Genomic DNA, 27578 nt, shown 5'->3' on the forward strand with positions numbered 1-27578 from the left:
CCAGGATCTAAGCTCAGAATTATATCCAAAGAGTCTAGATTGAAGACTGTTAATTATGCCTGTATACAGACAAAAGAAAGCAAGACAGCCGAGTGACAGAATAGCTTTTCTAGCCACTGGAAATTTACAGAAAAATAATATTTTAAAAAGTACAACTATTTAAAAAACTGATAGCTCAATCAAGGCATGTTTAAGGCTTAAAACCATGTAAAAACTAAATCTCTCCCTTTTGCCCCCATTTTCCCCCCAATCAAGAAAATATATAGCCTAGCCAAAATTTCCTAGCCATGGATTCTGAAACCAGTACAGAAATAGCAAATAATTAATTAAGCCAGGTCAATCTAACATCCTCCTTTATGGAATCAGATGTTCTAGTTTTCATGACACAGCTCACCAAAGCACCAGGGACTCCACAGAATGTCGCCCATCATAAGGCACAACCCAGCTCATTCCGTCCCTCAAGTCTGGGGGTTTCAGACTCTGCTCACACACCCTCTCCCACTAACACCTTATTCAAAAGGTATGAGATCTAACATCAGTTTTTCACTGCTGTCACAAAGGGGGACATCTGTTCCTTCAAATGACAACAGTGGTCATAAAAGCAAATGCATTTAACAAATGTTTGTCCACAATTCCATGGACACAGGAAATTACACTAGCCATTCATGTGAGAAAAGCTGTCTGTCAAGGACAGACAGTGCCCTCAGAACCAGCCTCATCTATTTAATTTTATTTTAATTCATTTGTTTTATGCTACACTCCATCCAAATTGCCTTCCTGCATCACAGTCCTTGTTTCTGGCCTGTGTTTGCCCAACAAGAGGCATATTGTTTCTTCTCCAGATGAGGTTAATCACCACCCTCAATGCTCCTCCAAGCACATTTTTACTCACATTTGCAAACCACGGCAAGCTCAGGAATACAGTGTTAAAACTAGGCTCACTTTCATCTCCTGTGTGTGACAGGCACAAGCAAAGGGAGCAAAAAACAGGCCAAAGAACTCCCTATTCAAATCCTAGTCAGTAGTTTCACCTTCACAGGAAGCCTGAATTGGGCCACTCTGTCCTATGCCTGTTATCCTGCCATTAGACACTGCTGTCCCTGTCAATGCCTCACACCAATCACTGTGTTCTGAATGGTGTCTTTAATGCAGTGGCCCTGTGGTTTTCTCAAGGGAAGGAACTAGCAATGAATACCTCTTACTATCTAACCCATATGAAATCGCCACGGTTTGGCCATATCTGACCTCAAACACAGCAACTTCATGTGGCTCTCCTTACTACTAGCTGGCATTGTACAGGCTCTCATTCTTTCATTCCTGACAGAGCAGGTCACTTCCAACAGCCAGAATGGGGTGGGGCCGGAGTCACAGCCAACATGCCCAAGCCTGCTCCACTCTAACTCTGGAGCCCAGGTCTATTCAGCATGTGCTGTAATCCCCACAACATGCCCCCAAAACAGTGAGTACCAGAAGGCATTTCTGTGAAAACCTTGGCAGAAGAGAAGTGATAAAAGCAAGCCTGGAAACACATGACTCCAGGACCAGTGAGTTCACTTGGGCATCATCCACAACCCCAGGAGGCTCCGCAGGGTGTCTGTAGCTTCCCTAGAAACCCAGCATTGTGGGCGGACTCCAGGCACCTCCATCAACTTCACCTGCTCAAGACCGTCCACCTGGGCCCAAACAGCAAGGAAGCAAGAACAGGAGTTTCTGGCCCTTTGGCTCAGTGGATAGAGTGTCAGCATGCGGACTGAAGGGTCCCCGGTTGGATTCGGGTCAAGGGCACATGCCAGGGTTGCGGGCTTGATCCTCAGTAGGGGGCGTGCAGAGGGCAGCCGATAAATGATTCTCCCTCACTGATGTTTCTATCTCTCTCTCCCTCCCCCTTTCTCTCTGAAATCAATAAAAATATATTAAATAAATAAAAAAAAAGAACAGGAATTTCTGGACCCCGGGAATTAACAGTAGGTCAGCGGGAGGTAGTATTCCGCAATATAAAAGGTCTCCTAGAACAACACTCGGAAACCTTTTATATTTAAATAATACTGCAGAATTCCAAGTAAAATGAAAATCTGCAAGTAGTTTTAATCGGATGGAAGCAGCCTTGAGCCCTAAGAAACGAGCCTGTGTCTCCCAGGACTGCAAGGACGTCACAGGTCCTAGAAGTCCTCCAGGAAGCCTGAGCCGTGACGAGGTGGAGCCGCAACAGGTGCAACTATGCACAGGTGTGCAGGGGTGCCACTTATTGGCTGTCCAGGAGAACGAGGACACACGATGTAGTGAGAGCGCCCTTCCCTTCACTACCCGCCAGCCCTTCACTTTCTGTTGGGGTCCGGATGTGGGTAGGCAGTGAGGGACGCGGCGCGTTTCTAAGCCACTACTGTCTGTTAGGGCTTCTCGAGACCTGGCGGAGACTACACCGCGAATCCAAGCAACACAGCCACGCCAGGCTCCCGGGAAACACCGGAGCGGGGCCGGGCAGAGAACCCCCACCCACCCGCACCGCCCCTCCCGGCCAAACACAGCCGCCACGCCCCTCGAGTCCCGGCGTGCCCTGCGCTCGGCATCTCAGAGAGACGCCAAGCGTCCCCCGCCGCTGATTGGTGGCACCGCGGCAGGGGCGGGGTCGGGCAGAGGGCGGCGGATTCAAGATGGCGGCGGCCAGGAGGTGGCTACCGAGTGGACAGAGAGGGCAAGAGCGCGGCGGCAGCCTCCGCCTGACCGCGTTCGCTCCTGGATGGGTTGGTGGCGGGCCCTGGAATCCTCCCTTAGGAGCCCACACCAGGGTAGCGGGAGGAGTCGGCGCTATCATTTACCTTCGCTCTTCCGGCCTCCACCTTTCTGCGCCGCTGCTCCTGTTCATCTTCTTCCATCTCCCTCCAGGACTCCTCGCGGGCCTCCCGGGAGGTGACGGAGCCGACGCGGCGCTGCCTTCGCTCTATTTACACTCCCTCCCCCTCGCCCGGGCTCTCCCTCCCCCGCGACAACTGTCACGCAGACGTGAGCCCGCCCCTCTCCGGGTCGGCTTCGCCGCCAATCAGGGGTCACGTTCCTGCCCTCGCGCTCGCGCGCTCAGAATGGCGCGGCTGGCGTGGAGCTCCGCCCCTGCCGCTTGCGGACCACCGATTGGTGCGGTAACGCCCCAATCAGCGGAGCGCGGTGGCCTCGACCTCGCTGTGGTTGGTCGATTTTAAAGGGGCCGGGGCACCGCCTTGTCTGCTCAGTCGCTGGGCCTGTGGTCCTGCTCTGGGCAGGGATGCTGAGTATTCATTTTCCGCGGAATCCGGAGTCAGCTCCTATGCCAAAGCCTTTGGATCAAGTGTTGCGGTCAGTTTCATCCCGATGAAAAAAAGTTTGCCCACCCCTGCTCTAGTCACTAGCAGCCTTGGGCAAACTACGGCCGGATCCGGCCCGTTCGGCTATTCTATCCGGCCAGCGGAGCCGGCCAGCGGAGCCGAAAGAGCGGAGGGTTCTCTTGCTCTCCCCTCCACTCCTTTACTTTGAATTTATATTAGTTCACACAAACACTTTTGTTCCGGCCCTCCGGTCCAGTTTAAGAACCCATTGTGGCCCTCGAGTCAAAAAGTTTGCCCACCCCTGCTAGAGCGTCCCCCAGTCATGGGTCCACTCCAGCATCTCTGCCATAAAACAGTCCCCTGGATCAAAGAATGTGAGTGAAACAGGCCAGTAAGCCAGGACAAGCAGAATAGGGAAATTGAGACCAGATAGTTATACAGCAGTTTGCAGCCATCTAGAAAAATCAAGATGCCAAGTAGTTACAACCATCTCGTAAATCCTACTTTCCCTAAACCAGGACACATAAGAGTAAATGGTTTGCACTTCTCCCCAACCAGGTAATAAATAGCTTAAATCAGCGGTCGCCAACCGGTGAGGTCCGAAAGGTTGGCGACTGCTGGCTTAAATCACCCTACTTAGGGAGACAGCAGAAGTCCGATTCTGTAGCCAGTGGTGTGTAGTAGGGAGGACAGGGTGCCCTGGAGCAGAAGTTTTGCCAACCACACACCCAAGGACAGATGAAGTTAAGAGAATAAATCTCATTTTGGTACATCAGCATAAAGCTAATGTATGTTCTATTGAAATCCTCCCCTAAGACCATCCCTGAACTCCCAGCCTTTAAAACCCCTCAAAGGTCCCAGTGCTTTGTGCTCTCCCCAGGAGCAAGCCCAGGCCTCTCCCCCGATCCTTTCCCCACAGGGTACATCTCCTAAACTCTAAGGGACCCCACCGGGCTTGCAACCAGGGCAGCAATGGGCAGTGGTAGTTCATTCCAGATAAAACCACTGAGCCTGTCCCCAAGGGCCCCCCCCCCTTTTTTTATTTAGTGAGGCAAAGCAGACCAGCCCAGGTGCATTTCCCCAGCCCTTCTTTGTTTCATTGTCCACAGCTTTGATAAACATCCTCTAAAATTCACTGGACTCATGTGAAATTTTCCTGCATGAATTCAAGGACCCACACACTGCAGGTTAGTCCTAGGCAGACCTCTTCAGGAACATTAGGAGGGACCCCCTCCCCATGCTGGTGGGGAGTTCTGTAGAGAGGGGCATGCTGAGGCTCTGCAGACAGGAAAGGAAAACCCATACCTGTAATACACATCTATTGCTTTTAGGACAATCTTTGGGATGAGAAACATCTTTGGATGAGAAACTGATACTTCTCTCTCTCTCTCTCTCTCTCTCTCTCTCCCCCACTCTCTCTAAAAGGAGCAATGGTAAAAATATCCTCGGATGAGAATTTTTTTTTTAAAAAAAAGAAGGAAATGAAGTATGGACTTTTAGTTAATGATAATGTATCAATATAGGTTCATTAATTTTAACAAATGTGCCATACCAATATAAGATATTAATAATTGGGGAGCCATGTGTGGGACCTCTCTGTACTATCTTCTCAACTTTCCTGTGAATCTAAAACTGTTCTCAAAAAATAAAATTTGGCCAAAACCGGTTTGGCTCAGTGGATAGAGCGTTGGCCTGTGGACTGAGGGGTCCCGGGTTCGATTCCGGTCAAGGGCACGTACCTTAGTTGCGGGCACATCCCCAGTAGGGGTGTGCAGGAGGCAGCTGATCGATGTTTCTCTCTCATCGATGTTTCTAGCTCTCTATCCCTCTCCCTTCCTCTCTGTAAAAAATCAATAAAATATATTTAAAAATTTTTAAAAAAATAAAAAAATAAAATTTGGCCCTGGCTGGTTTTGCTCAGTGGGTAGAGCTTCAGCCTGTAGACAGGGGTCTTGGGTTCGATGCTAGTCAGGGTTGTGGGCTCAACCAGTGGTGGTTCTCTCTCATCATTGGTGTTTCTATCTCTCCTCCCTTCCTCTCTGAAACCAATAAAAAAAAATATTTAAATAAAAAGAAAGTTTGTTTTATTTTAAAATGCCTAACAAGTTCATACTCCCTAGGATGTATATACCCCTGGAGTTACCTCCTTAGCTACCTTGAGTTACTAAGTTAACTAGTTTTTGTACACACTCAGACCTGTTAGAACATTAGGGTATGATACATATAAAACCTAAAGACTGAAGGCAACTTAAGGGATTTTAGCCCAATTTCAGCCACCTGATGCAAGTTTCTGGGTTGGCTGCATTGAGGAGAGGGCTGTAAGGTGCTGAGCCCTGCTCCTACCCGCGCCCCGGACTTCGGTCACCGCTCCAATGTCAAATCTGTTCTATCTCTTCATCAGTCTGGCTGACCCATTTGTAAACCTGAAATGGAAAGCCCAGGGAACCAACAACCACTCGCTCTGCTCCATGGAGCCCTGCCCTTCCTACCACACCACTGACTACTAAGGCCTCCCCTGCTGGTCGGAGCCTCCCACTCACACCTGCCCCAAATGTCCCCTCCACATAGCTACCAGGACGCCCATCACTGCCTTGGCGGGGTCCCCTCCTGGCAGTTCCAGCACTAGACTCATGTCCTGCCCAGTGGGATGGGGGCCCAATCTGTGTCCCTTGAGGGGCCAGCTGGCCTGTGGGGTGGGCAAACCAGGGAGTCCCTAAGGGGTTCTTTGGCCAGCTCCCTGGTGCCGCCCCCTCTGCGGCCCAGAATTTCCTGAAACCCTCAGGTAGCTGGTGCTGGACTTTGTCTTGCTCGGAGGGTGCCTAGGAGCAGCCAGGGGCCTGCTGGCCTCCTGGAGGTCATAATGCAGAGTGCAGGCTCCTGAACGGAGGCTAGGTGGGTATGGCTGAACCCTCCCCACAGCCTCACCCTCTTCTGGGCTCTGTCATGGTGGGGGCCGTGTATGGTGGGGCTGGGACTGTCCTGTCCTCCCGCCAGGACCCTGCTCTGCCCCTCTGGCCCCAGCTGCTGCCCACGTTTGCCCTTCCAAGGAGCTTGCCTAGCCACACCTGGGAGTGGTAGTGTTTGCAGGCAACCCCTGGGTAAGGAGTGGGCGGGGCCTGGGAAAGACTCTCTGCGAAAACCTGGCAACCTGGGGCCACCCTGTCTGCTGCGCCTAGCAACTGCCTTGGCGATGCCAGTGTTGGCTGCAGACACCACAGTCCAGGGAGATGTGGGGCCCTCCCGCTCCCTGGCAGAGGCCGGTCTCCACAATCCTTCATCGACAGCAGGGCTGAGGCTGCTTCTCTGCAGATAACTGGCAACCAGGGAGGGAGGGGGCCTGCCGGTGTCCCCTCCCCCAGGGTCCTGGGATGCAGGATTCCACTGTGGCAGATCAAATGGCCCGACTGACCCTGAAACTCTTGGAGAAGGTAAGACGGACAGGCAGTCGTGTTTTTAACACCTGCTTATAGGAGTACAACTTTAAAGGGTAAGATATTCTTGTGAGTGCTACAGCTTCCCAGCAAAACCCTCTCCTGTGGATTTTATTTATTTTTCTTTTTTGTTGTTGATCTTCCCCTCCCCCCCCCCCAGTGGCTTTTAGCCTTGTAATGGACTGTGGTTTCTTGGGTTTTCTTCTTTGCATTCATACAGAACCAAGTAGGTTCTTCTGGCAGTTTCCGCAGCCAGGACACAGGCACACACCTGCGGCCAACACTTCCAGGGCCCCACAAAGGTCCCCTGAGGATCCTCTGGGCTTCAGTGTTTAAGGCAGGGGTGGGGAACCTTTTATCTGCCAAGGGCCATTTGGATATTTATAACATAATTCGCTTAATATAAGTTTATGTTGCTATGAGAAAAGCTCCTAGATTTATTGAATTTCAAGTCTCACTTGTGGTTGCCTTGGCAGGGCCAGACCACTTGATTTCACAGGCCTTATACGGCCCTCAGGCTAGACGTTCCCCACCCCTGGTCTAAGGGAAGACAGAGACCCACCTGTTGTAGGACCCACAGCCCCCTGGGCTGGGCCTGGGCAGAGGGACTGGGGGACCTGTCGTCACACCACACTTCTTACCTTCTGAGAGTCTGCATGAGCCTCAGAGACCGCCCAGCACAGCAGCTCCTCATGTCCCCACCTGCTTTGTTCCTCTTCTGCTGACCTTGCAGCCCTGCACACACACACACCCGCCCCATCTGCTGGCCCATGGGCCCCCTTGCAGGGGCCAGCAGGGGTTACCCCAGGACTGGCCCAGGTGGCAGTCAGGGTGGTCAGGGATACAGAGCTGGCCTGGGTCTGGCTCTTCAGAAAGCTGTCTGGAGGGGGCCGCACAGATCAGAGCGCCACCCTCAGAGTCTAAGGAGGAATATGTGCATGTGTGGAGAATGTGACACACTCGCCCCTAAGAGAGGATGATGACCCTGCCGCCTGTCCCACCCTCTAGCACCCAGCACTTCCTGCCCCGTCCCCTTCATCTGGGGCATCAGCAGCACAGGCAGGTGCCCCACGCCAGCCTGTGCCCCACTCACACTGAGCCTGTGCCAGGAACCGGACCCTGCCACGGTCTCTTCCTCACAGAAACTGGAGCAGGAGCGTGAGGAAGTGGAAGGGGATTCTGAGGACCCCCACCTTGTGCCAGGTAAGGGCTGGGCTGTTTGGAGCCCTTTGGGCGGGCACCAGACCCACCTTCTGCTCAGGTCCCTCCCTCTTCTGTCACTAGCAAGGCTGTGCTTAATCTGTTCCTTATATCCAGGGTTGAAGGTTTGTTTTACCTTTACAACACTCTCACACACACATGCACACACACATACCACACTCACATGCACTCACACACCCATGCACACAGGCAGGCACAATTACACACACACACACACACACACACACACACACACACACACACATACACGAAGACTCACACACACACACACCAGGTGCTCTGCTGAGTGCACCCTCACATCCCATCCTATCACCTTTACCTGTAAGCCCCAGGACAGGGACATCCCTCATCCCCACTTTCCAAATGAGAAAACGGGCCCAGGTCACCGCCAGGTCTTGGTGGATGCGGCTGAGGTGTCCCGATGGGTCTGCACATTCTCTCCAGGACACGAGGACAGGCCGGATGCAGCCCTGCAGAGCGCCCTGAGGAGGAGGAAGGACCTTCAGCAGAGACTCTGGGTAGGTCGCAGCAGCCTGGGCCCGAGCTGTCTGTGGCTGAAACAGCTGGCCACCACACTCAGACCCAGGTGGGGAGTGGGAAGTGGGGGTAGGGGAAGGGGGTGGGGACTGGAGGATGGGAGTGGGATGTGTGAGGTGGGAATAGGGGTTGTCTTTCTGGACTCAGTGTCAGCTCCCTGAGGTTTGTGATTCGTGGACGGGCAGCTGGTGAACTGCGAGCAGCTGAGATTTCACGCCTGGGGCACTGGGAACATGCTCTGTCTGTGGTCTGGGCTCTGACAAGCATGCGATTGGCTAGGCCACCTGCTCTGGTGGCACATTATCCAAGCTGGAAATGCTGAGTAAAAGGCCCACTTCCTACAGGAAGTGGAAGCCCGGAGGCTGGTCCCAACTCCGTCCCCCAGCAGCAGGAGGGAGCACTACAAGTCCACACAAATAGTTCCGATAAATGTAGCACTTCTAGCAAAGGGGACGCCGAGGCAGCCAGAACCAGAAACTAGTTCATATGATTTGGCAAATTTTAAAAGAAGTAGGATTCTCAAGTGGGCCCCCTCAAAGGCCCTCAGGCCCTGCTTTCAGGCCTGGCTCCAGTCCTAGGGAAGCCCTGCAGGGCAGTGATGGAGACTCCAGGTGTCCCACACGGGCCACCCACCAGGGAAGAGCCCAGGGCACACCCCCCACCCCAGGTTTAGTGGCTGCCCGTCTGAGCAGCAGTCTCTGCTTGGCGTTGCAGGAACAACACCTCCTGGAAGAGCTCTCCCGTGCCCACGCCCGCTCCTGGAGAGGGCCCAGCAGAGGAGCCCGTGGGTCAGCCCTGCCAACAGAGGTGCCCCCTGGCATCTACCCTGCCGCCTCCCCACCCCCACCGCCCCTGGAGCTGCCTCGGGTCATCCAACACTCAGTAGGTCTTCCTCTCAGTGAACCCAGGGGCAGAACCACTGTGGGAAGGCTCTGTGCCCATGGAGACCTCCCATCTCCAGCAAGCTCAGCAGCCCTGTGAGTGCTCTGAAGGGGTCGTTTGGCTAAGAGCCCACAGTGCACTCACCACACCCAAGCACTCACAAGGACATCAGGGGCTCATCTCAGTCATCCTCGCAGGTGCCCTTAGACAGGGCTTTGGGGATTGGGGTTTTGTCCCCTTATTATAGACTAGAGGCCCGGTGCATGAAATTCGTGCACTCGGGGGGGGGGGGGGGGGATGTCCCTCAGCCTGGTCTGCTCCCTCTCGCAGTCTGGAAGCCATCAGTCGGACATCCTTGGTACTGCCACCAAGGCAGGAAAGGCTCCTGCCACCACCTCTGTGCTCACCAGCCGTGAGCCCAGCTTCTGGCTGAGTGGCGCTCCTCCTGTGGGAGCGCACTGAGCACCAGGGGGCAGCTCTTGTGTTGAGCATCTGCCCCCTGGTGGTCAGTGCACATCATAGCGGCCGGTTGTTCCACAGTTCAGTTAATTTGCATATTAGCCTTTTATTATATAGGATGAGAGGCTGGGGTCCCAGGTCCTAACTTTTGCTCTAGGAGTAGAAGTATTAGGGAAATTCAGCATTAGGAGGACCCTGAATTAGGGGAAGAAGTGTTTTAACTCTTTTTCAAAACTTCAAAATGACCAGGAGAAGCTTCAGACCTTAATTTCAACACATAAGTTGCAGGGAGGGGTGGGTTTTGTGCAAACATTCAATCCCTAAGATACCATGTCATAAGCTAATGCCCAGACTCACATAATTATCTGTTCAGCCATCAAGTCAACCTCTAGGGTTAATCAGCAAAGTTCCCCTTGGATGGATGGATAGATAAGTAGATGGACAGGTTGGTGGATGGTTGGATGACTAGGTAGATGCATGGGTGAGTGGGTGAGTGGGTAGGTGAGAGAGTGGGTGGGTGAGTTAATAGGTGGATGGATGTGTGGATGGGTGGGTGGGTGGTTTGTTGGGTTGATAGATGGGTGGGTGCATGGGTGGGTAAATGCATGGGTGAGTGTGTGGATAGGTGGGTGCTGTAGCACACTCTCTCCAAGGACACATTCAGTAGCTAGTCACCTGGTTCTTCCTAGGTCCCCCAGGCTCCTCCCACCATCATTCAGCAGCTACCTCAGCAGCCACTCATCGCACAGATTCCCCCTCCCCAGGCCTTCCCAGCTCAAAGGTCTGGAAGTATTAAGGAAGGTAAGTGTTCGATATTAATATTGTTGTGGGCCTATGAAATTCTCTACTGAAAGGAAAAATATTTTGTAAGCAGCATAGTCATTTAGAGTCAGCTTCTGGCTACTCAACTGAAGTCACCTGTTACCAACATGAAAATAGCTTTAACTTTGAGAAATGTTTCCATGATGGATATTGCTGAGTGAAGAAAAGATATAAAAGAAAGAGGACTTTCCCGGCTGGTGTGGATCAGTGGTTGAGTGTTGACCCATGCACCAAGAGGTCACCAGTTCAATTCCCAGTCAGGGCACATGCCCAGGTTGCAGGCTTGATCCTCAGCAGGGGGCGTGCAGGAGGCAGCCAATTGATGTTGTTGTTTCTCTTTCATTGATGTTTCTTCTCCCTTTCCCTTCCTCTCTGAAATCAATAAAAAAAAATAGATCTATATATATAAAAGCTTAAGCAACCATTATGACCAAATGACTGGAACGACCAGTCGCTATGACATGCACTGACCACCAGGGTGCAGGCGCTCAACAGAGGAGCTGCCCCCTGGTGGTCAGTGTGCTCCCACAGCCAACCTCCCACGGTCTTCCTCCCTCCCTTCCCCGCCCCCCCCAGGCCAGCAGGCCCTGATCGCCTGATTGGGGCCGGGCCCCGGGCTGGGACAGGGAACTGGGGGTGGGTGGCAGCGGACAGGGCCCCTTTCCCAGGGGGGCCAAGGGCCGGCTCCCTCCTTGGGGCCAATGGCCAACCCCCTGCACCCTGTCTCTCCCCACCGTGGGCAGGCCCCAATCTGCCCGCCACCCACTTGCCACAGTGGTGTTGCAGCGGCAAGGGAAGGAGGAGGTGCGGAGGCAGGGAACCACACAGTGGCAGCATCAGGTGTTCGTTCCTTCTGTGCTCGTGTCCCGTCGCCTACTCTCCCGACCCCACCGGGGCCTTTGGGCCCCAATCAGCCCAGCCCTGATCTCAGGCCAGGCCTAGGGACCCCACCCATGCATGAATTTTGTGCACTGGGCCTCTAGTATTTTTAATAAATAAATAAATAAAAATTGTGCTAAAAAACACAAAGCATAAAAGTTACCATCTTAACCATGTTTAAGTGGTGTTAATGATATTCATTGTTATGCAACAGATCTTTAGAACTTTCTCATCTTCCCAAACTAAAACTCTGTCCCATTAAACACTAACTCACGTTCCCCTCCCCCAGCCCCTGGCACCCACCATCTAATTTCTGTGTCTATGAATCTGACTCCTCTAGGAACCTTATGTAAATGGAATCACACAGCATGTGTACTTTTGTGACTGACTTATGTCACTGTTATGCCAGTCCTCAAGGTTTATCTGTGCTGTCATGTGTGTCCGAATATCCTTCCTTTTTAAGGCAGAATAAAACCAGAATGAGCTACTACTCTTGCCCACATTTTGCTCATCCCTTCATCCATCTGTGGACACTTGGGTTACTTTCACTCTATCTCAAGAGTTTTAAGTTAATCACATCTGCAAGGTCCCTTTTGCCCTGTAATGAAACAGTCACAGGTTCTGGGGATTAGGATGTGGACGTCGCTGGTCCCTGGGGCCATTATTCAGCCCACTGCACTAACCAATCACATTATCTCACAAATTGTGGTATATTCTTTTTTTATTTTATTTATTTACTAGAGGCCCGGTGCATGAAATTCGTGCACAGGGTCAGGGGGTGTGTATCGCTCAGCCCAGCCTGCACCCTCTCCAGTCTGAGACATACCTTTCACAATCCAGGACTGCTGGCTCCCAACCGCTCTCCTGCCTGCCTGCCTGATTGTCCCTAACTGCTTCTGCCTGCCAGCCTGATCACCCCCTAATCACTCCCCTGTCAGCCTGATCAATGCCTAACTGCTCCCCTGCTGGCCTGATTGCCCCTAACTGCCCTCCCCTGCAGGCCTGGTCACCCCCCAACTGCCCTCCCCTGCCGGCCTGGTTGCCCCCAACTGCCCTCCCCTGCAGTCCTGGTCACCCCCCAACTGCCCTCCCCTGCAGGCCTGGTCCCTCCCAACTGCCCTCTCCTGCTGGCCTGATCACCCACAACTGCCCTCCCCTGCTGGCCATCTTGTGGTGGCCATCTTGCGGCCACATGAGGGAGGCCATTTTGTGTGTTGGAGTGATGGTCAATTTGCATATTACCTATTTGTTATATAGATTATTTTAAAATATATTTTTATTGATTTCAGAGAGGGAGGGAGAAGGAGAGAGAGATGGAAACATCAATGATGAGAGAATCATTGATTGGCTTCCTCCTGCATGCCCCCTACTGGGGATCAAGCCCGCAACCTAGGCATGTGCCCTTGACTGGAATCAAACCTGGGACCTTTCAGTCCACAGGCCAACGCTCTATCCCCTGATCCAAACCAGCTAGGGCTGCATTTTTTTTTTTAAGATTTTTAAATTGATTTTTAGAGAGAGAGGAAAGGAGCGGGAGAGAGAGAGAAACCTTGATTGGCTGTTTCCTGCAGGCCCCCTACTGAGGGTCAGGCATGTGCCCTGACCGGGAATCGAACCGCCAACCTTTCTGTACATGGGACGACACCCAGTTAAGTCACACTGGCAAGGACTGATGCATTCTTTTTTGGGTTGGATGTTCCAATTCTTCCCTGCGGGGGCGCCTACAGCAGTGCTGCTCTGGACGTAGCTGTCTCTGGTGACGGGACATGCGTGGGGGGCACGTGCTGGGGAAGGAGATTGCCCAGTCAGGAAACACTGCCAGGCAGTCTTCCCGAGTGGTGATTCCCATGTTGTACATGCCACAGGAAGGAAGGAGAGTTTCAGTTGCCCACAGCAATTCACCAACACTCCGTGTTTTCAGATTTTTTTCCATTTTTGCCAATCTGGTGGGCATGAGTAGTAGATCATTCTGGCTTTAATTTACGTTTCACCTTTTATATACAGGGTGTCCCAAAAAAATGTATACACACTTTAACAGCTCAATTTTGCAAGTGAAATGTACTTTAATAAACATTGCCTTTATAATTACTCAAAGTGTGTACATACATTTTTTTGGGACACTCCATAGTTATTGGCCATTTGATACCCATTTGTGTGAAGTGCCCGTTTAAGTATGTTGCCCATTTTTCTTTCAGGTTGCTTGCCTCTCATTAATTTATAGGAATTCTTTATATTCTACAACGGGTCCTTTTTTGACATACGTATTACAAATATTAAGTCCTTTTTAAGCACCTGGCTCACCTGTGGCTTACTCCACGTGGCCTGCCCTTTCACTCTTAATGTCTTTAGGTGAAGTTCTTAACTTCACTAATAGGTTTTGGGGCTCTTTCCTTAATGATTGGTGCCTTGGGTGTCCTGTTTGAAGTTTTTACCTGCTCAAGGTCATATTGTCTCACATGGCTGTTCACGTTTCACATTCAGATTCACGATCCATCTGGAGTGGATGTGTGTGTGCGATGAGTTAGGGATCAATGCTATTTTCTTTTTGCCGTGGCATCAGTTTGATCCGGTGCTGTTTACTGAAGGCTCTCCCATTGCAGTACTGTGTCCCTCTGTCAGGAAGCGTTCCTTTAGCGAACAGGATGTATCCATTTCTGTGCTCCTGTGTAATGTAATCTTTTCACTCCTGACTCTATCAGTGGGAGTCCTGGGGGCCTGACTGGGAAGTGTCCCCTCAGAGGCTCCCGCTGCTGCTGGTGGGTGGGGTCTGGCCCAGCCCAGGCACACGTGATTCTCCTCAAGGGCCTTTCTCAGATGGGGCCGCCAGACAGCCTCTCCAGCTGCTTATCATGCAGGGTCAGAGTTCCCACAGCTGTGCTGCTGCAAGGATCTGGCTCTGGGTCTGCACCTCCCATCATGCCCCAACCCTGTGGCAAATTCTGTGTTAGTCAGGGCTCTGTAGAGAAACAGATCCAATAGGATGTGTATACAGAGAGAAAGGTGCGTTTTAAGGAATTGGCCTGTGCAATTATGGAGGCCTGGTTAGTCCAAAATCTGCAGGGTGGGCTGGCCCACTGGGGACCCAGGGGAGAGTTTCAGTTGGAGTGGGGAGGCTGTTGGCTGGGGTCCTGTGTCCTGCTGAGCCCCTGCCCCTGGGCCTCCAGGCTCCTGTTCCTTTGCCTGGGAGTATAAATGGTCCTAGTGGACCTGCCTTCCTTTGGTGAGTCTGACAGAGACTGGAGGAAATGACTAACTTCCTGGACCTAGCTGCTGTGGAAACAACCCATGTTTACCTCTCACACAGATAAAATTTACACATTCTATAGTATCCAGAGTTGGTGAATATATCCTTGAGCTGCCGTAACAAAGGACCCTCCCAGGTGGCTGAAAACCACAGAAATCCACTCTGTCACAGTCTGGAGGCAGAACCGAGGTGTCACGGGCCATTCTCCCTCCAGGGAGGGTCCTCCTGCCTCGTCCAGCGCTGGCTCCAGGAGTCCTGGGCTGTAGCTCAACGGCTCGTCTCTGTCCTTGTCTGTGTTCCCCTTCGGTCTCCATCTCCCTCTGCCTGTCTCTTATAAACACACTTGCCCTTGGACTTGGGCCCCATCTGGATAAGCCAGAGTGATCTCATCTCAAGATCCTTCGTTACATCCGCTAAGACCCTTTTTCCAAATAAGGCCATGTTCTGAGGTCAGGGGCCACCATGCAGCCCCCATGGCCTTGAGGAATCGGCTACAGGAAGCCAAGAGGAGCCACCTCCTAGGAGCCCAACTGGACACCGTCCACACACTTTATAGCACACACCCCGACTGACCTGAACATTTCAGGTCTGGGAATGTGACCCTGCCTGCACCCCCCGCAGGAGGACAGATACCTTTAACACCCTACACCTGTTTCAACAAATAGGCTGCTCTGAAGCTCTGTTCTCAGGTGAGACCCCCTGACGGGAGAGCCCTCTGTGTGTGACCGAGCCCCTCCTCCCCACCCTTTCAGACATGGTGGAGATGATGCTGCTGCAGAATGCACAGATGCACCAGGTCATCATGCAGAACCTGATGCTCCAAGCCGTGCCCCCTATGGCCCCTGCTTCCTCCAGGGGACCGCAAGCCACACCCCTGCCCCCCACCCTGCAGGTAGGCTCAGCCTGGAGCAGACACCAGGTAAAGGAGGCCACCTAAGTAAACACTTCTGGAAATTGTGCATCTGTGTAACTCAGAAAAGCACATTTTTAGCTCTGGGGACCTGGAATCTGGCTGTGAAATCCCCCAGTTCTCCCCTTGTCCCCTCACATGAGGAATGGGTTGTGCAGTTTGAGGCCCAGAAAGCTGCTTCCTTGGGATGAGTTCTCCCCCCGTCCCCGGACCCTCCATTTTCTCCCTCCCTTCCCTGCCCTTCCTGGGCTCTGAGGCCACCCTAAGTCAGGAACGGGAGTGGGGGTGGGGGAAGAGGGGTGCCTGAAGCAGCAGGTCCCAGTTGAAATGAGCTGGTGTTTGTGCTGTGCCGAGGGCCTGCAGTGGCCTCACCCTGCCGGGCTGCGAGCTGAGAGGCAGAAGCCACCTTCCGTGCACCATCACCACCACTATGCACCCCCAGGCCCGATGCAGGCGGCCGCACCTGGCTCACCTGTGGCTTACACCACGTGGCCCTCGGTGGTCTCCGCCACCGCCCTCCCACCTGCCGCCAGCTTCCTGCCCACCATGCGTCACGTGGCCGCCCCCTCTGCCGCTGCCCTTAGCACGTAAGGATCCCGGGACCCCATTGCCCTTCCCCACCCCTACTGAGAAGCCAGGGGACGTAGGTCTCTGTCAGGTCCCTAGGCTGCAGAGGGAATTGGGAAAGGGGACTGGAAAGGCCTTGCCATCTCCTGAGGGACACAGGTGGGACCATGGAGCCTCCCCGACACCCCCATCACCACAGCTGAGTGTGGACCCCACGGCAACCTCCTGGGGAAGCTGTGTGCAGCTTGGGTCATTTGTCGAACCCAGATGACCCTGGGTATGTCCAGTCCAAGCATGACTGCGAGGGCCCCTCCTGATCCCCAGAGCAGAGCTCACCTGCCCCGTGCACCTGTGAGCCCTGCGGGGCAGTAACGACACCCAGACTCTTGCCTTTCCTCTAGGGCTGTGCCTGAAGGGTTCCTGCCTGCAGCCGCTCCAGCTCCGGGCCAGTGAGCCCCCAACCCCTGCCTGGTGAGCCCCATGGTCCCTCTTCCCTCAGGGACGTGGTCAGAAAAACCAGGTGGAAGCCTGTCAGTGGTCCCTGACCACTGAGATCAACAGGGATGTTGTCAGAAAAGATGCCCAGCAGCCACAGGAAGAAGATCCATAGCATAGATTTAGCCACATAAGAATATAAACTTCCTGCCCTGACTGGTTTGGCTCATTGGATAAAGCGTCGGCCTGTGGACTGAGAGGTCCCGGGTTCGGTTCCGGTCAAGGACATGTACCTTGGTTGCGGGCATATCCCCAGTGGGAGGTGTGCAGAAGGCAGATGGTCAATGTTTCTCTCTCAACGATGTTTCTAACTGTCTATCCCTCTCCCTTCCTCTCTGTAAAAAAGTCAATAAAATATATTAAAAAAAAGAATATATACCTTCCTATGGGAGACAGCCCAGAGGCAAGGGAGGAAAGCAGTGGCTGAGACTGTGATGTGCTGTCCTGGGAGGAAGCACTGGTGACAGGCAGATCCACCCGCTAGCCCGGCCTTTCTCCTGCGAATAAACCCGCAGAACTGCACACGGCTCCTGAAGAGGGGGCTGGGGACCGAGGCTCTTCTGGTTCTGTTGGGCTTCTCACCTGATGAATCCGTTACCTTTATTCTTTTTTAAAAAATGTTTTTATTGATTTTAGAGAGAAAGGGAGTGGGATAGAGAGACAGAAACATCGCTTGGCTGCCTCCTGCACAGCCTGCACCCAGGCATGTGCCCTGACCAGGAATCAAACTGGTGACCCCTGGGTTCATTGGCTAATGCTCAACCACTGACCCACACCGCTGGGCTGTTACCTTTACTCTCTCTGCACTTCCTGTTACTCTTTTCCTTTGGTGGGATCATGTTCTCCTACCTTTTAATATTGTTTTCATGTAAATGTCATTTTTGAGTAGCAGCATGCTTTCGTGGCCCCTTTTGAGGTACATCAGCTGGTTCCCTAAGTTCCTCAGAAGCAGGAACGCTGTCTTTGCACCCTCGGGTTCTCTAGGAGGATGTCGGAGGAGGCACGATGCCCGCTTCGCTGCACGCAGGTTCCCTCTGGGCTGACGTCAGGGCCGAACCGTCCCACAGCCCAGTCTCTTGTTAAATGCACCAATTAAAGGTCTCGCCATATTTCCTATTTTCACATTAATTTTTTCTAACATGGCTTTGGTTTTATTTCTCCACATTATTAACAGAGAGAAGGCATCTGACAAGTCCACTGTCTTTGGGTAATCTGGTAAACTGGTAAAACTCAGTTCAGTACACATCCTGAGCAGGGGGAATCACATGGGGTCACATGGGAGTCACGTGGAATGCCTCTTGGGGGTACCTGGTGCTCATGAAGGCACATGGAGGGACAAGACCAGCAGGTCTCAGGACCCCTTCAGTCTCTTAAAAAGGATTTCAGAGCCAAGAGCTTTGTGATTACAAGCAGGCCATGCGCAGCCAACAGTGACTCCAGAATATCACAGGCTCCGGCCCTTATCCCCGAGAGCTGGGGGAAGTGCAGTCTGAGACAGGACACAAATCCAGTGGGAAATGTGTTTCTAACACATTGGTTTTCATGTTTCTAACATAGACTCATAGGGGAAACCAAATTCTCAGAATTGCAGCATTCCTGGTTGTCAGGGCCAAAAAGGAGCCGAGAGGCTGTGTTACTGCCATGACCTCTTGGAACTCCCTGTGTGTTGTGGTCAGGATCCTCAAACTACGGCCCGCGGGCCACATTCGGCCCACCGAGGACATTTATCCGGCCCGCCGGGTGCCGCTGCCTGTCCTGCTTAGCAGCCAACGCGTCCCGGGCCCGCAGTGCGCATAGGAATTTGTTCATAGTTTTTTTTTTAAACTATAGTCCGGCCCTCCAACGGTCTGAGGGACAGTGAATTGGCCCCCTGTTTAAAAAGTTTGAGGACCCCTGCCTGACAGGTTCAGGTGATGGAGGCGCTGGCTGGCTGGCTGGCTAGGTGCCTGTCCCCTCCACCATCGGCTCCCACATATATGCCCCCAGGCCACTTGTTTCATCTTCCTGGGTGGCTGCAAAGGTGGGAGAGAGAAAGGTTTCATTACCAAAGGCAGAAACCCTAGGAGGGGCAGGTTAGATGCGCTAAGAGTTTAGAACTGTTTTATCTACAATACTGAAAATAACATGTCTACTGTGTTCTAAGTAAAGACATGAATGGAAATTTCTCCTGTACTTTAGGAAATAGTTCCACTCATGGAATTTAGCCCCGGCTTGGGCATTGACCAGCCCTCCATGTGGGGAAGCCTCTGATCCTCAGGACCCACAGGGAGGGGTCAACTCCCATCCACACGGTGTCCCTGTGTCCTGGACGGTCCCTCAGGTACCACCTGCGTCGTGGGCTGTGCTCATCAGAAGAGGTCCCTGCTCAGGGGCTGGAGCCTGGCCCCAGTGCGCCGGCTCAGCTCCTCGAGAACCTGCTTCTCCTTCTGGTACATCTGCAACAAAGGAACGAAAACCAACCCTGGACTTGTCCAGCTGGCCTGGCTCGGCCCAGGGTCCCCTCCTTGGCAAATCCCTCCCTGAGGCCCGTGTCCCCAAGGCTATAGCATGGGGAGCCTTGGCCATAGGGCTTCCCTCAAGGTTCTGCTCCTGGGGGCCCAGGACCTGTGCACAGAGAGTGCCAAAATGCTGCCTGCAGGGTGAACGATGGAGACGGCAGGAGAGGCTGTGGGCTGGGGCAGAAGGGGTGATCTTGGGTAGAAAAGAGGAGAGCCTGCTTGGGGTCACAGGAGAACAGGCGCAGGACACAGGGGCGGGAGGGGGTGCAGATGGCTCCTCCAGGGGTTAAGGGTGGTCAGGGCTTGGAGGGCTGGGGTCCCTGGCAGACTGCACATGCTGAGACTTAGATCTGTTGGATGTAGAGGTGGAGGGCTGAGGAGGAAGGGGCGAAGGGGCCACAGTAGGGCCGGCATCTGACAGGAAGGGGAGGTGGAGCCAGGGTGAGGCTGGTGTGGACCCAGCCTAGGATGGCCGGGGGAGAGGACAAGTGTGCCAGGGACTTCTTTTGTTAATGAAAAAGTTTCTTATGCCTTTCAGAGAATCTGACTATTTGACTACAAATACAGTTTGAGTTTATTAAACACAGTATGGTTTGTATACCAACATGGACCTTTACAAGTGGGTCAACATTGCACCCTTCAAGGAAACCAACTGCTCCATAACTTGACACAATAGGTCTCTATCAGACGCCTGCACATTTTAAATCCTGTTCGCAACTGACAAATAGCATCACAGTTTCCCTCGTGAAGATTTTGTAACTTTAAGCCATCAGAATTTCATAGAATTTTTAGAATTCAGTCTCTCTGCTCAGACTTTCAATAGTAAGTTAATAATACAGTTAACAGAATTTGGGGAGCCCACTATTTAAAACAAACATGGTAAATCTTTTTTTAAATAAAGTAAACATGCACAAAATTCCTTATTTTACGTTTTTTCCAATTTTGGTTTTCATTGACTGCAAGGGGCAGGTCGGGCAGCCCTGGCTTGTGGGGGATGGCACCTACCTTCTGCCACGTGGCCTCTGTGTTATGTGTGAAGCCCAGGAGATGACAGAGCCCATGAGTGGCAGTCACCTGTTGGAACAATTAAAAAGCTGCCTCAGGGGCTCTCCATGACCAAGCCAGGAGCCAGGGGAGGAGGAAGGCAGGGAGAGCTTAGTCCACATCTGGTGGGAGGTTAGGAACCCTCCTCTGGGCCCAGGCAGGGCTTCGGGAGTCGGTGGCAGCAGCACCGAGGGTGTGAGTGGGCAATGAGAACATGGGCGGGGTTCAGAAAACATCAGGTAGACCAGGGCCCTGTCAGGGATGTGAAGACCAGGATCTCTGGGGTAGGGAGGGTCAGTGATTATTTCCTGAGGAGACACCTGCTTTTCAGGGCAGAGGGAAGGGTCGGAGGAGCGGTGGGATGTGGAGGATAAGGTGGTAGTTGGAGGGTATTCAGGGCTATTAGAAGGTGCCTACGTGCAGTCGGCAGCCAGGAGAGTGGAGAGTGGCTGGCTGGTCCTGTGACGGGGGATGAGGGTCACAGGAGTGGCGGGCTGGCCCTCTACTTCGATACAGAACCCTCAGGAGGTGCCAGGAAGTGAAATCAGATATCCACAATTGCACCCTCGATCATGCCCCCCTCCCCCTGGGGTGCATCACTGCTGGCCACAGAGATCCCAGAGCTGGACCATGCTGACCAGTCCTGACTACAATGGGTTTCCTGTTGCTCAGGAAGAAAGGGAAACCTCCTCCTCCCCCCCGCCCCCGCCCAAAACCTGCTCACACTGAGTCTCACATGGAAGCACTAGGACACCCCCCACCGCCCGCAACATATTTCAGGATGTGGCTATTTGGCCAAAGGAAGACCCCTCAATTGAATCCTTGGGGAAGTTAAAATATGACTCTATCACACTCAATACTTCCAGAACTCCCCCCCACCACACACACATACTTTTTAAAAATATAATAAGCTGAGGACAGATCTGGAAGGCCCTGGATGCTAGAATTTTGTCCACTTTGGGCAGTTTCCTAAGAAGCTTATTCAGCAAGCCTGGGTTAACTACACAGCCTGCTGAGCTCAAGGTAAAGGCTAAAACAAGGTCACTACTGGGAGTTTCCCTTATCTCATATCTCAGTTACCCAGAAACTCCCTGTCCTCTTCCTGTCCTTGGCACTGCCACAGGGCATGCAGATCCTGTTCCGCCATCTTCCTCTCTGTGAATCTCCCTCTCTGTGGGTCTCCCTCAATAGCCCTTGTTCTTCCCGTGGACAATAATGTGGACACAGGTGGCACGACGCCAACCTCTTTATGGCCTGGATTAATGACATGGTATTTCTTTGCTAGGCAGACCCTGTCATTTCAGCATTCCTACTTACAGTCAGGATGTCATAGTAATCTTCATTTTCTTTGCATTGCTGGAAGATATACTCCACTCCTAGGAAAATGTCCCCCAGATTATAGTCATCTGGAAAATCAGGCTGGGGAATTTCACCTGCTTTCAGATTCTACAAATGAGGAAACAGATTGTGAGAACAGGACCTCAGGAACACTAACCCGACAACAGGCCTACGGACCTCATTCTGGAAGGCACTGTCATGACTAGTCCGGAGTGGGGGCGGGGGACCACAAAGCCACTACACACAAGTGACTTACGATGTTTCCACCCTGTCGAGTGAGTTTCTTTCCATTTCTTTCATCCTTCCCAATGCACAGTCACACAGATTATGTCTAGGAGTTAAATCACCACACTGACATAGTTTCATATTTCTGTTCTTTCCTCCTGGTATTTTGTCCTAAGTAGCCTTTCACATTTTCTTATTTACCGTAAAGACCATAAGCACCAGTCCATTTAGTTGAGTTCAATTCACAGTAAGCCAGTAATCTATGGCTGCATATTTATTTAGTATTGTTAATGGGTTTTTTTCCTATTACAGAAAATAAGTGAACTTTAAAAAAAATTTAAATTCTTTATTGTTGAAAGTATTATATGTGTCTTCCTTTTCCCCCATTGACTGCTTCCCGGCTGCTCCCACCCCACCCCCCAGCACATGCCCTCACCCCCCTACTGTCTGTGTCCATTGGTTATGCTTATATGCATGCATACAAGTCCTTGTGTTGATCTCTTACCCTCTCCCGCTTCACCCTCCCCTGCCTTTCCTCTGAGGTTTGACGGTCTGTTCGATGTTTCTATGTCTCTGAATCTATTTTTGTTCATCAGTTTACGTTGTTTATTACTAGTATATTCCACAAATGAGTGAGATCATGTGATACTTAACAAGTGAACATTTTAATGCATTTTTATACTATGCATTTAATATTTTATAGTCTTCATTCTTTGGTTTATTTCTATGGTTGTGACAGTAGTGGATTGAAGTCTGTTGCCAAGCTGCTTTCCAATTTATGCTGCTACTAATCCCTGTGTAAAGCCCTGGATGACTCATTTGCATAACTGCAAGTGACCTGACAGCTATCACAAGTTTGTAGGAAATATCTACACAAGTCTCTTCTTTTATTCAGTGTTATTTAATTTTTAACCATACATATTCATTATTGATCCACACTCAAAACTGCTAATTCACCTGATCCCATTAGGTGGGGAGAGGGGAGCTCAATCCCCTTTTCTCCTCCAGAAATGGGCGTTGATCAATAGGGTTGATCTCTACTCTTGTATATATTGTGAAAGTTTTCAAAATAAAACTAAGAAATCATGTCTGTAATATAATTAACACAGGAAATTTACACTGAATGGTAGTCTAGACAAGGCGAGGAGGAAAATACTTTTTACCTCATGAAATGGAAAAGAAAGCACATCAGTTGGGATATTTTTCTCTCTGTAGATCCTGTTGATGTGCTGAATACTCTTGTTGTCAACACAGATGATTCCCAGGTCGAATTTCTGGACTCCTAAAATACTCCTGACTATCTCCATCCTCTGGCGGAGCGGCACTCTCCGGAGGGGGATAGCTCGCTGCAGGTTTCTGAGCACCAGACTCATTTCAGGAGGACAACGGGGGCACTTTAAAAAACGTCTGTAAAGGAACCTGTGCTTTAAGTTGAAGAGAAGACAAATCAGTCCTAGAAAGTGCAACATGCACACACAATCAAGTCATTTTATTTGGTGCAATTCATTGGGGAAAAAATTACAGGAATTTGCATTTTACCATAAGAAAAATATAAAAATGAAGGTCTATAAAGCGACACCAGAGTCAGGCAAGCCAGAATGGTAACAGTAGCCACAGGAAATTAAGGCTGGTGGAGAGGATGGGACGTTAATAGTGCAAGCGGGTGAGCGGGGTCGGGGCAGTGGAAGTGGAGGAGGGAAGGGTAGAATGGGGTGCCTGGCCGGATCCAGGGCTTCCCCAGGAACCGCTCAGCGTTGACCCCAGGCAGCACGCTGGTGGGCTGACGCCCCCAAGTTCGAAGAGAAGAAGCCACCCGCGCACCGGAAGCCCCACCGCCGCCGCTCAGCCGGAGAGCGGAACCCGAGTTTGGAGGCCCGCGGGTGGGGCCGGGTTGCTCAGGTAGGACCGGAAGTTGGTCCATCACTGTTTTGGTCCGCGGCCCGCAGGGAAGCACTGGTTCCGGCGGTCTTGGTCTGCACTACCGGCTAGGCGCGGACGTACCCCGGAGCGGCGGCTTCCCTGAGCCGGACCGTGAGTGCTGCGCGGGTCAGAGCCGGGCGGAGGTTGCCTCTCCCCCTCTCGCCATTCCACGGCCCCGCTTCGCGCGTGTCGCTAACAGGGCGGTACAGCGAGGCGCCGGGCCCAGGGTGCGGCCTGTGCGGGGACCTATGGAGCCGCCTGCTAGATGGGGTCGTGATGCTCCGCTCCAGCCCCTCCCGAGTCTAGGGCGGCCTCTCCACGTGAGTACTCTTGACCTCTAGGCTGGTTCGTTCGGGGAGTAGCCCCGGTATAAAAACATCTTATTTCTGTGTCTGGAAAGAGTATTTAGTGCTAAGGTTACTCGGAGAATAATTAGGTGGGAGAACTGAAACACTGATGTTCTAATTGTCAGTGTAATCATCTGGCTATGGAGATTGGAAGACGTTAGGAGACACTCCACTTTAACTTGAAAAGTGTAATGGCATTCATTTTTTAAAAATTAACATTTGAGATTTTTGGCGAATTTACCAATTTAGTAAAATGATTTGGCCTTTAGTCACGCTTTAAACATCTGTAATAAAGTAACTTATTGGTATCGTCTTCCACCCCATACTCCCCCTCACCCCCCAAAAAAAGAAAAAGAACCCACTATCTCTCAGAAAATAAGAATACTTGGCCCTTTGCTTTGTCTGCCTATTAAATAATTTAGAATGTGCCCTGGCTGGTTTGGCTCAGTGGATAGAGTGTTGGCCTGTGGACTGAGGGGTCCCAGGTTCGATTCCGGCCGAGGGCACATGCCCGGGTTGCGTCGGGGTTGCGGGCTCGATCCCCCCTAGTAGGGGGCGTGCGAGAGGCAGCTAATCAATGATTGTCTCTCATTGATGTTTCTATCTCTCTATCCCTCTTCTTTCCTCTCTGAAATAAAAAAAATAAAATAAATAAATAATTTAGAATGTGACATGTGATGAAAAATTCTTTTCTTAGTTTTCCAGCAGCACATAGCTCTGATGATCTGAATTTTTGTTTTTCAGCTTACATGAAATGAAGGGGAGGAGCTTCCTAGTTCAACAAACTGTTTAAGGAAGAGGACTGCTGTACAGGGAAATATTTATTACCTTCCAATAACTGGATCAGAAGATGAACCCAACTAATCCTTTCAGTGGGCAGCAGCCTAGTGCTTTTTTAACATCTTCCAGTAGTTCCATAGGATCAGTTCAGGCTAAGCAACCATTTCGATTTGGTCAGCCTTCTCTTTTTGGACAAAACAATACAGTATCTGGGAAAAGCTCAGGATTTTCACAGATATCTAGCTTTCCAACATCTGGAGTAGGTCACTCTTCTTCAGCACAAACATTAGGATTCTCCCAAACCTCAAATGTTGGACTCTTTTCTGGACTTGAACACACTCCAGCCTTTGTAGCTGCCCCTGGGCCTTCAAGTTCATGTGTGCCTGCAAACCCAAGATTTACTTTCAAATCACCCAACCTTGGGGCTTTCCCAAGTACTTCTACTTTTGCACCAGAAACTGGAGAAGTAGCAAGCTCTGGTTTTGGGAAAACAGAGTTCAGCTTTAAATCTCTGGAAAATTCAGTGTTCAGACCAATATTGGGGGCTGAATCCGAACCAGAGAAAACTCAAAGCCAAATTACTTCTGGATTTTTCACATTTTCCCAACCAATTAGTAGTGGACCTGGAGGACAGACTCCATTTTCTTTTACACAGGTGACAAGTTCAGCTACTAAATCAAATTTTACGTTTTCGAAACCAGTTGATAGTAGTAATTCATCATCACCTTTTACCCCTGCTTTGTCAAGTCAAAATGTGGAGGAAGAAAAGAAAGGCCCTAAGTCACTATTTGGAAGTCTTAATAGTAGCTTCACTAGCTTCCCCACATCTTCAGGATCATTGGGGGAACCCTTCCCAGTTAGCAAAACAGGTGCCAGACAAGGATGTGAAGAAACTGTTTCCCAAGTGGAGCCACTTTCCAGCTTCATGAAAGGACTGAAAAGGAAGGACGATCAGGATCGCTCCCCAAGGAGATATGGCCACGATGCCCTGGAAGACTTGGACCCTCTATCCAGGGGTGATCATCCTCCCGATAAGCGGCCTGTCCGCCTGAATCGGCCCCGGGGAGGTACCCTGTTTGGTCGGACTATACAGGATGTTTTCAAAAGCAATAAAGAAGTCAGTCGTCTGGGCAACAAGGAATCTCGAAAGGAAATTGGCTGTGCTGAGTCTGGGGAAAATGATCACATGGCCATACCAGGAGGGAGTCAGTCTGTTCTGGCAGCTTCCCGGTTTCCAGGTGTGAAAGAGGAAGAAACTGAAAGTAGAGAAAAAAAAGAAGGTGAGCTCTAAAAATGTACAACATACAGTAAATCTTGCTGTATGGCAAGTTCTTGGTAAATTTTCCTGGGTGTTAGCTTGATTTTTTTTTGGTTAAGTCCCCTGTAAATATTAATATACCATAGGATCTTGGAGCAGGCCTCACATACATGGAAATTTCCTTTACCCTTACATAGTTGGTGCCTCCTGTTTGAAAACATTACATCTACTACAGTTCTGTACCCATTTTCTGATCCCCTAGATTTTCTAAGAGGAACTCCTGGGCGTCAGAATAAAAGAAGTGAGAGCACAGACAGTCTTGGGGGCTTCTCTCCCTCTGAAATCACAGCGATCCAGTGCAAGAACATTCCCGACTATCTCAACAACAGGACCATTCTGGAGAATCACTTTGGCAAAATTGCTAAAGTGCAGCGCATTTACACCAGGCGCAACAAACACCTCGCGGTGGTGTATTTCTTTGATCATGTGAGTACTCCCGACTGAGTTTGTGTGAGTGAAAAAATAGGTTTTAAAGTAATAAAGTAGCAGTGACCTTTGTCACTTCAAAACATTTTTTTTTAAATCAGTTATTTGCTTGCTAGAATGTAGAAAGTACTGGAATATTTTGTTCTTACCTTGCAGAGGCTAGAATAGCACTTTTCTTCATAATTGGAGTCATTAGTGAAAAGCTTGTAGCCCCTACTGAATGCTGTGGTGAGTCCCATGAAGTCAGATTCTTCTGAAACACACTGGATTGGCTCCATAACCACACAGCACTTTTCCAAACTTGAGTTCTGTTTTGTTTTTTATTTATTTGGTCATGGTATATGATTGCCGTAGATACTCAAACAATACAGAAAAAGTGAAATCCCCTTGTAATCACATTCCCCAGAGATACGTTTGGTTTATACCCTAACTTTAAATACAATGTCGGGCAGAAGTACGTTTATAGTTGTTGGTATGGAAAATAACACAATAATTAATAAATAATAATACAAGAATAAACTGCTTTACATACAACTGTAAACCCACTTACTAGTATGCCCCACCCTATATGTATATAAGTACACCTGTGCATAACAGTTGTAGCTCACATTATGTAGATTTATATCTTATTTATTTATTTATTTATTTATTTATTTATAAATCTTTATTCAGATTATTACAATTGTTTCTCCTTTTTTCCCCCATAGCTCCCCTCCACCCGGTTCCCACCCCACCTTCTGCCTTTACCTCCCCCTCACTGTCCTCATCCATAGGTGTATGATTTTTGTCCAATCTCTTCCTGAATCCCCCCATACCCCTTTCCCCCTGAGAATTATCAGTCCACTCCCTTTCTATGCCCCTGATTCTATTATATTCACCAGATTATTCTGTTCCTCAGGTTTTTAATTCACTTGATTTTTAGGTTCACTTGTTGATAGA

At 50.8% G+C, this 27578-nt stretch overlaps 3 protein-coding genes across 9 annotated transcripts in view; 2 read left to right on the forward strand and 1 right to left on the reverse strand.

Annotated features, from left to right (window-relative positions):
- Positions 1-6691: 6691 nt before the first annotated feature.
- On the forward strand, positions 6692-16858 carry LOC308241335 (uncharacterized protein C21orf58; the record flags this gene model as incomplete). Its single annotated transcript, XM_080654722.1, has 7 exons — positions 6692-6724; positions 7870-7930; positions 8393-8466; positions 9200-9367; positions 10516-10627; positions 15524-15663; positions 16748-16858. The coding sequence occupies 7 exons, from the start codon at positions 6692-6694 to the stop codon at positions 16856-16858; spliced, it is 699 nt and encodes a 232-aa protein (XP_080510848.1).
- Positions 16859-17355: 497 nt separating this feature from the next.
- On the reverse strand, positions 17356-23716 carry YBEY (ybeY metalloendoribonuclease). Of its 7 annotated transcripts, none has more exons than XM_080654769.1 (6): positions 23670-23700; positions 23012-23267; positions 21603-21731; positions 20247-20315; positions 19071-19178; positions 17356-18755 (listed from the first exon to the last, which is right to left on the reverse strand). In XM_080654769.1, exons 2-5 carry the CDS (start codon positions 23219-23221, stop codon positions 19092-19094), a joined length of 495 nt encoding a protein of 164 aa, XP_080510895.1. In that variant the 5' UTR covers positions 23222-23267; positions 23670-23700; the 3' UTR covers positions 17356-18755; positions 19071-19091. The 7 variants fall into 7 exon arrangements, with proteins under 7 accessions (XP_080510895.1, XP_080510896.1, XP_080510897.1 ...); XM_080654772.1 differs by having other exon boundaries at positions 17864-18755; positions 23012-23272; positions 23388-23693; XM_080654773.1 differs by having other exon boundaries at positions 17878-18755; positions 23012-23272; positions 23670-23714.
- A 76-nt stretch (positions 23717-23792) lies between these two features.
- The window catches only part of MCM3AP (minichromosome maintenance complex component 3 associated protein), a 43962-nt gene continuing 40176 nt past the window's right edge, over positions 23793-27578 (forward strand). Inside the window, exons 1-3 of the mRNA XM_080658377.1 lie at positions 23793-24088; positions 24860-26175; positions 26416-26639. Of these exons, the coding sequence (XP_080514503.1) occupies positions 24966-26175; positions 26416-26639 (1434 nt within the window). The 5' untranslated portion in view covers positions 23793-24088; positions 24860-24965. The remainder of the gene's footprint in view (positions 24089-24859; positions 26176-26415; positions 26640-27578) is intronic.

The sequence above is a fragment of the Plecotus auritus genome, assembly GCF_963455305.1.
Source record: "Plecotus auritus genome assembly, chromosome: 2".
Lineage (NCBI taxonomy): Eukaryota > Metazoa > Chordata > Mammalia > Chiroptera > Vespertilionidae > Plecotus > Plecotus auritus.

Bases quoted from the DNA above. Each gene is read 5' to 3' on its own strand.
- YBEY (XM_080654767.1), bottom strand. From the start codon at position 23,317: ATGTTGCACTTTCTAGGACTGATTTGTCTTCTCTTCAACTTAAAGCAC. The intron at 21,732-23,011 runs GTAAAAAGTATT...CCTCATTTGTAG, and splicing joins TTTCTTTTCCATTTCATGAG to AATCTGAAAGCAGGTGAAAT. The intron at 19,179-20,246 runs GTAGGTGCCATC...CCTTTGTTGCAG, and splicing joins CAGAGGCCACGTGGCAGAAG to ATGTACCAGAAGGAGAAGCA.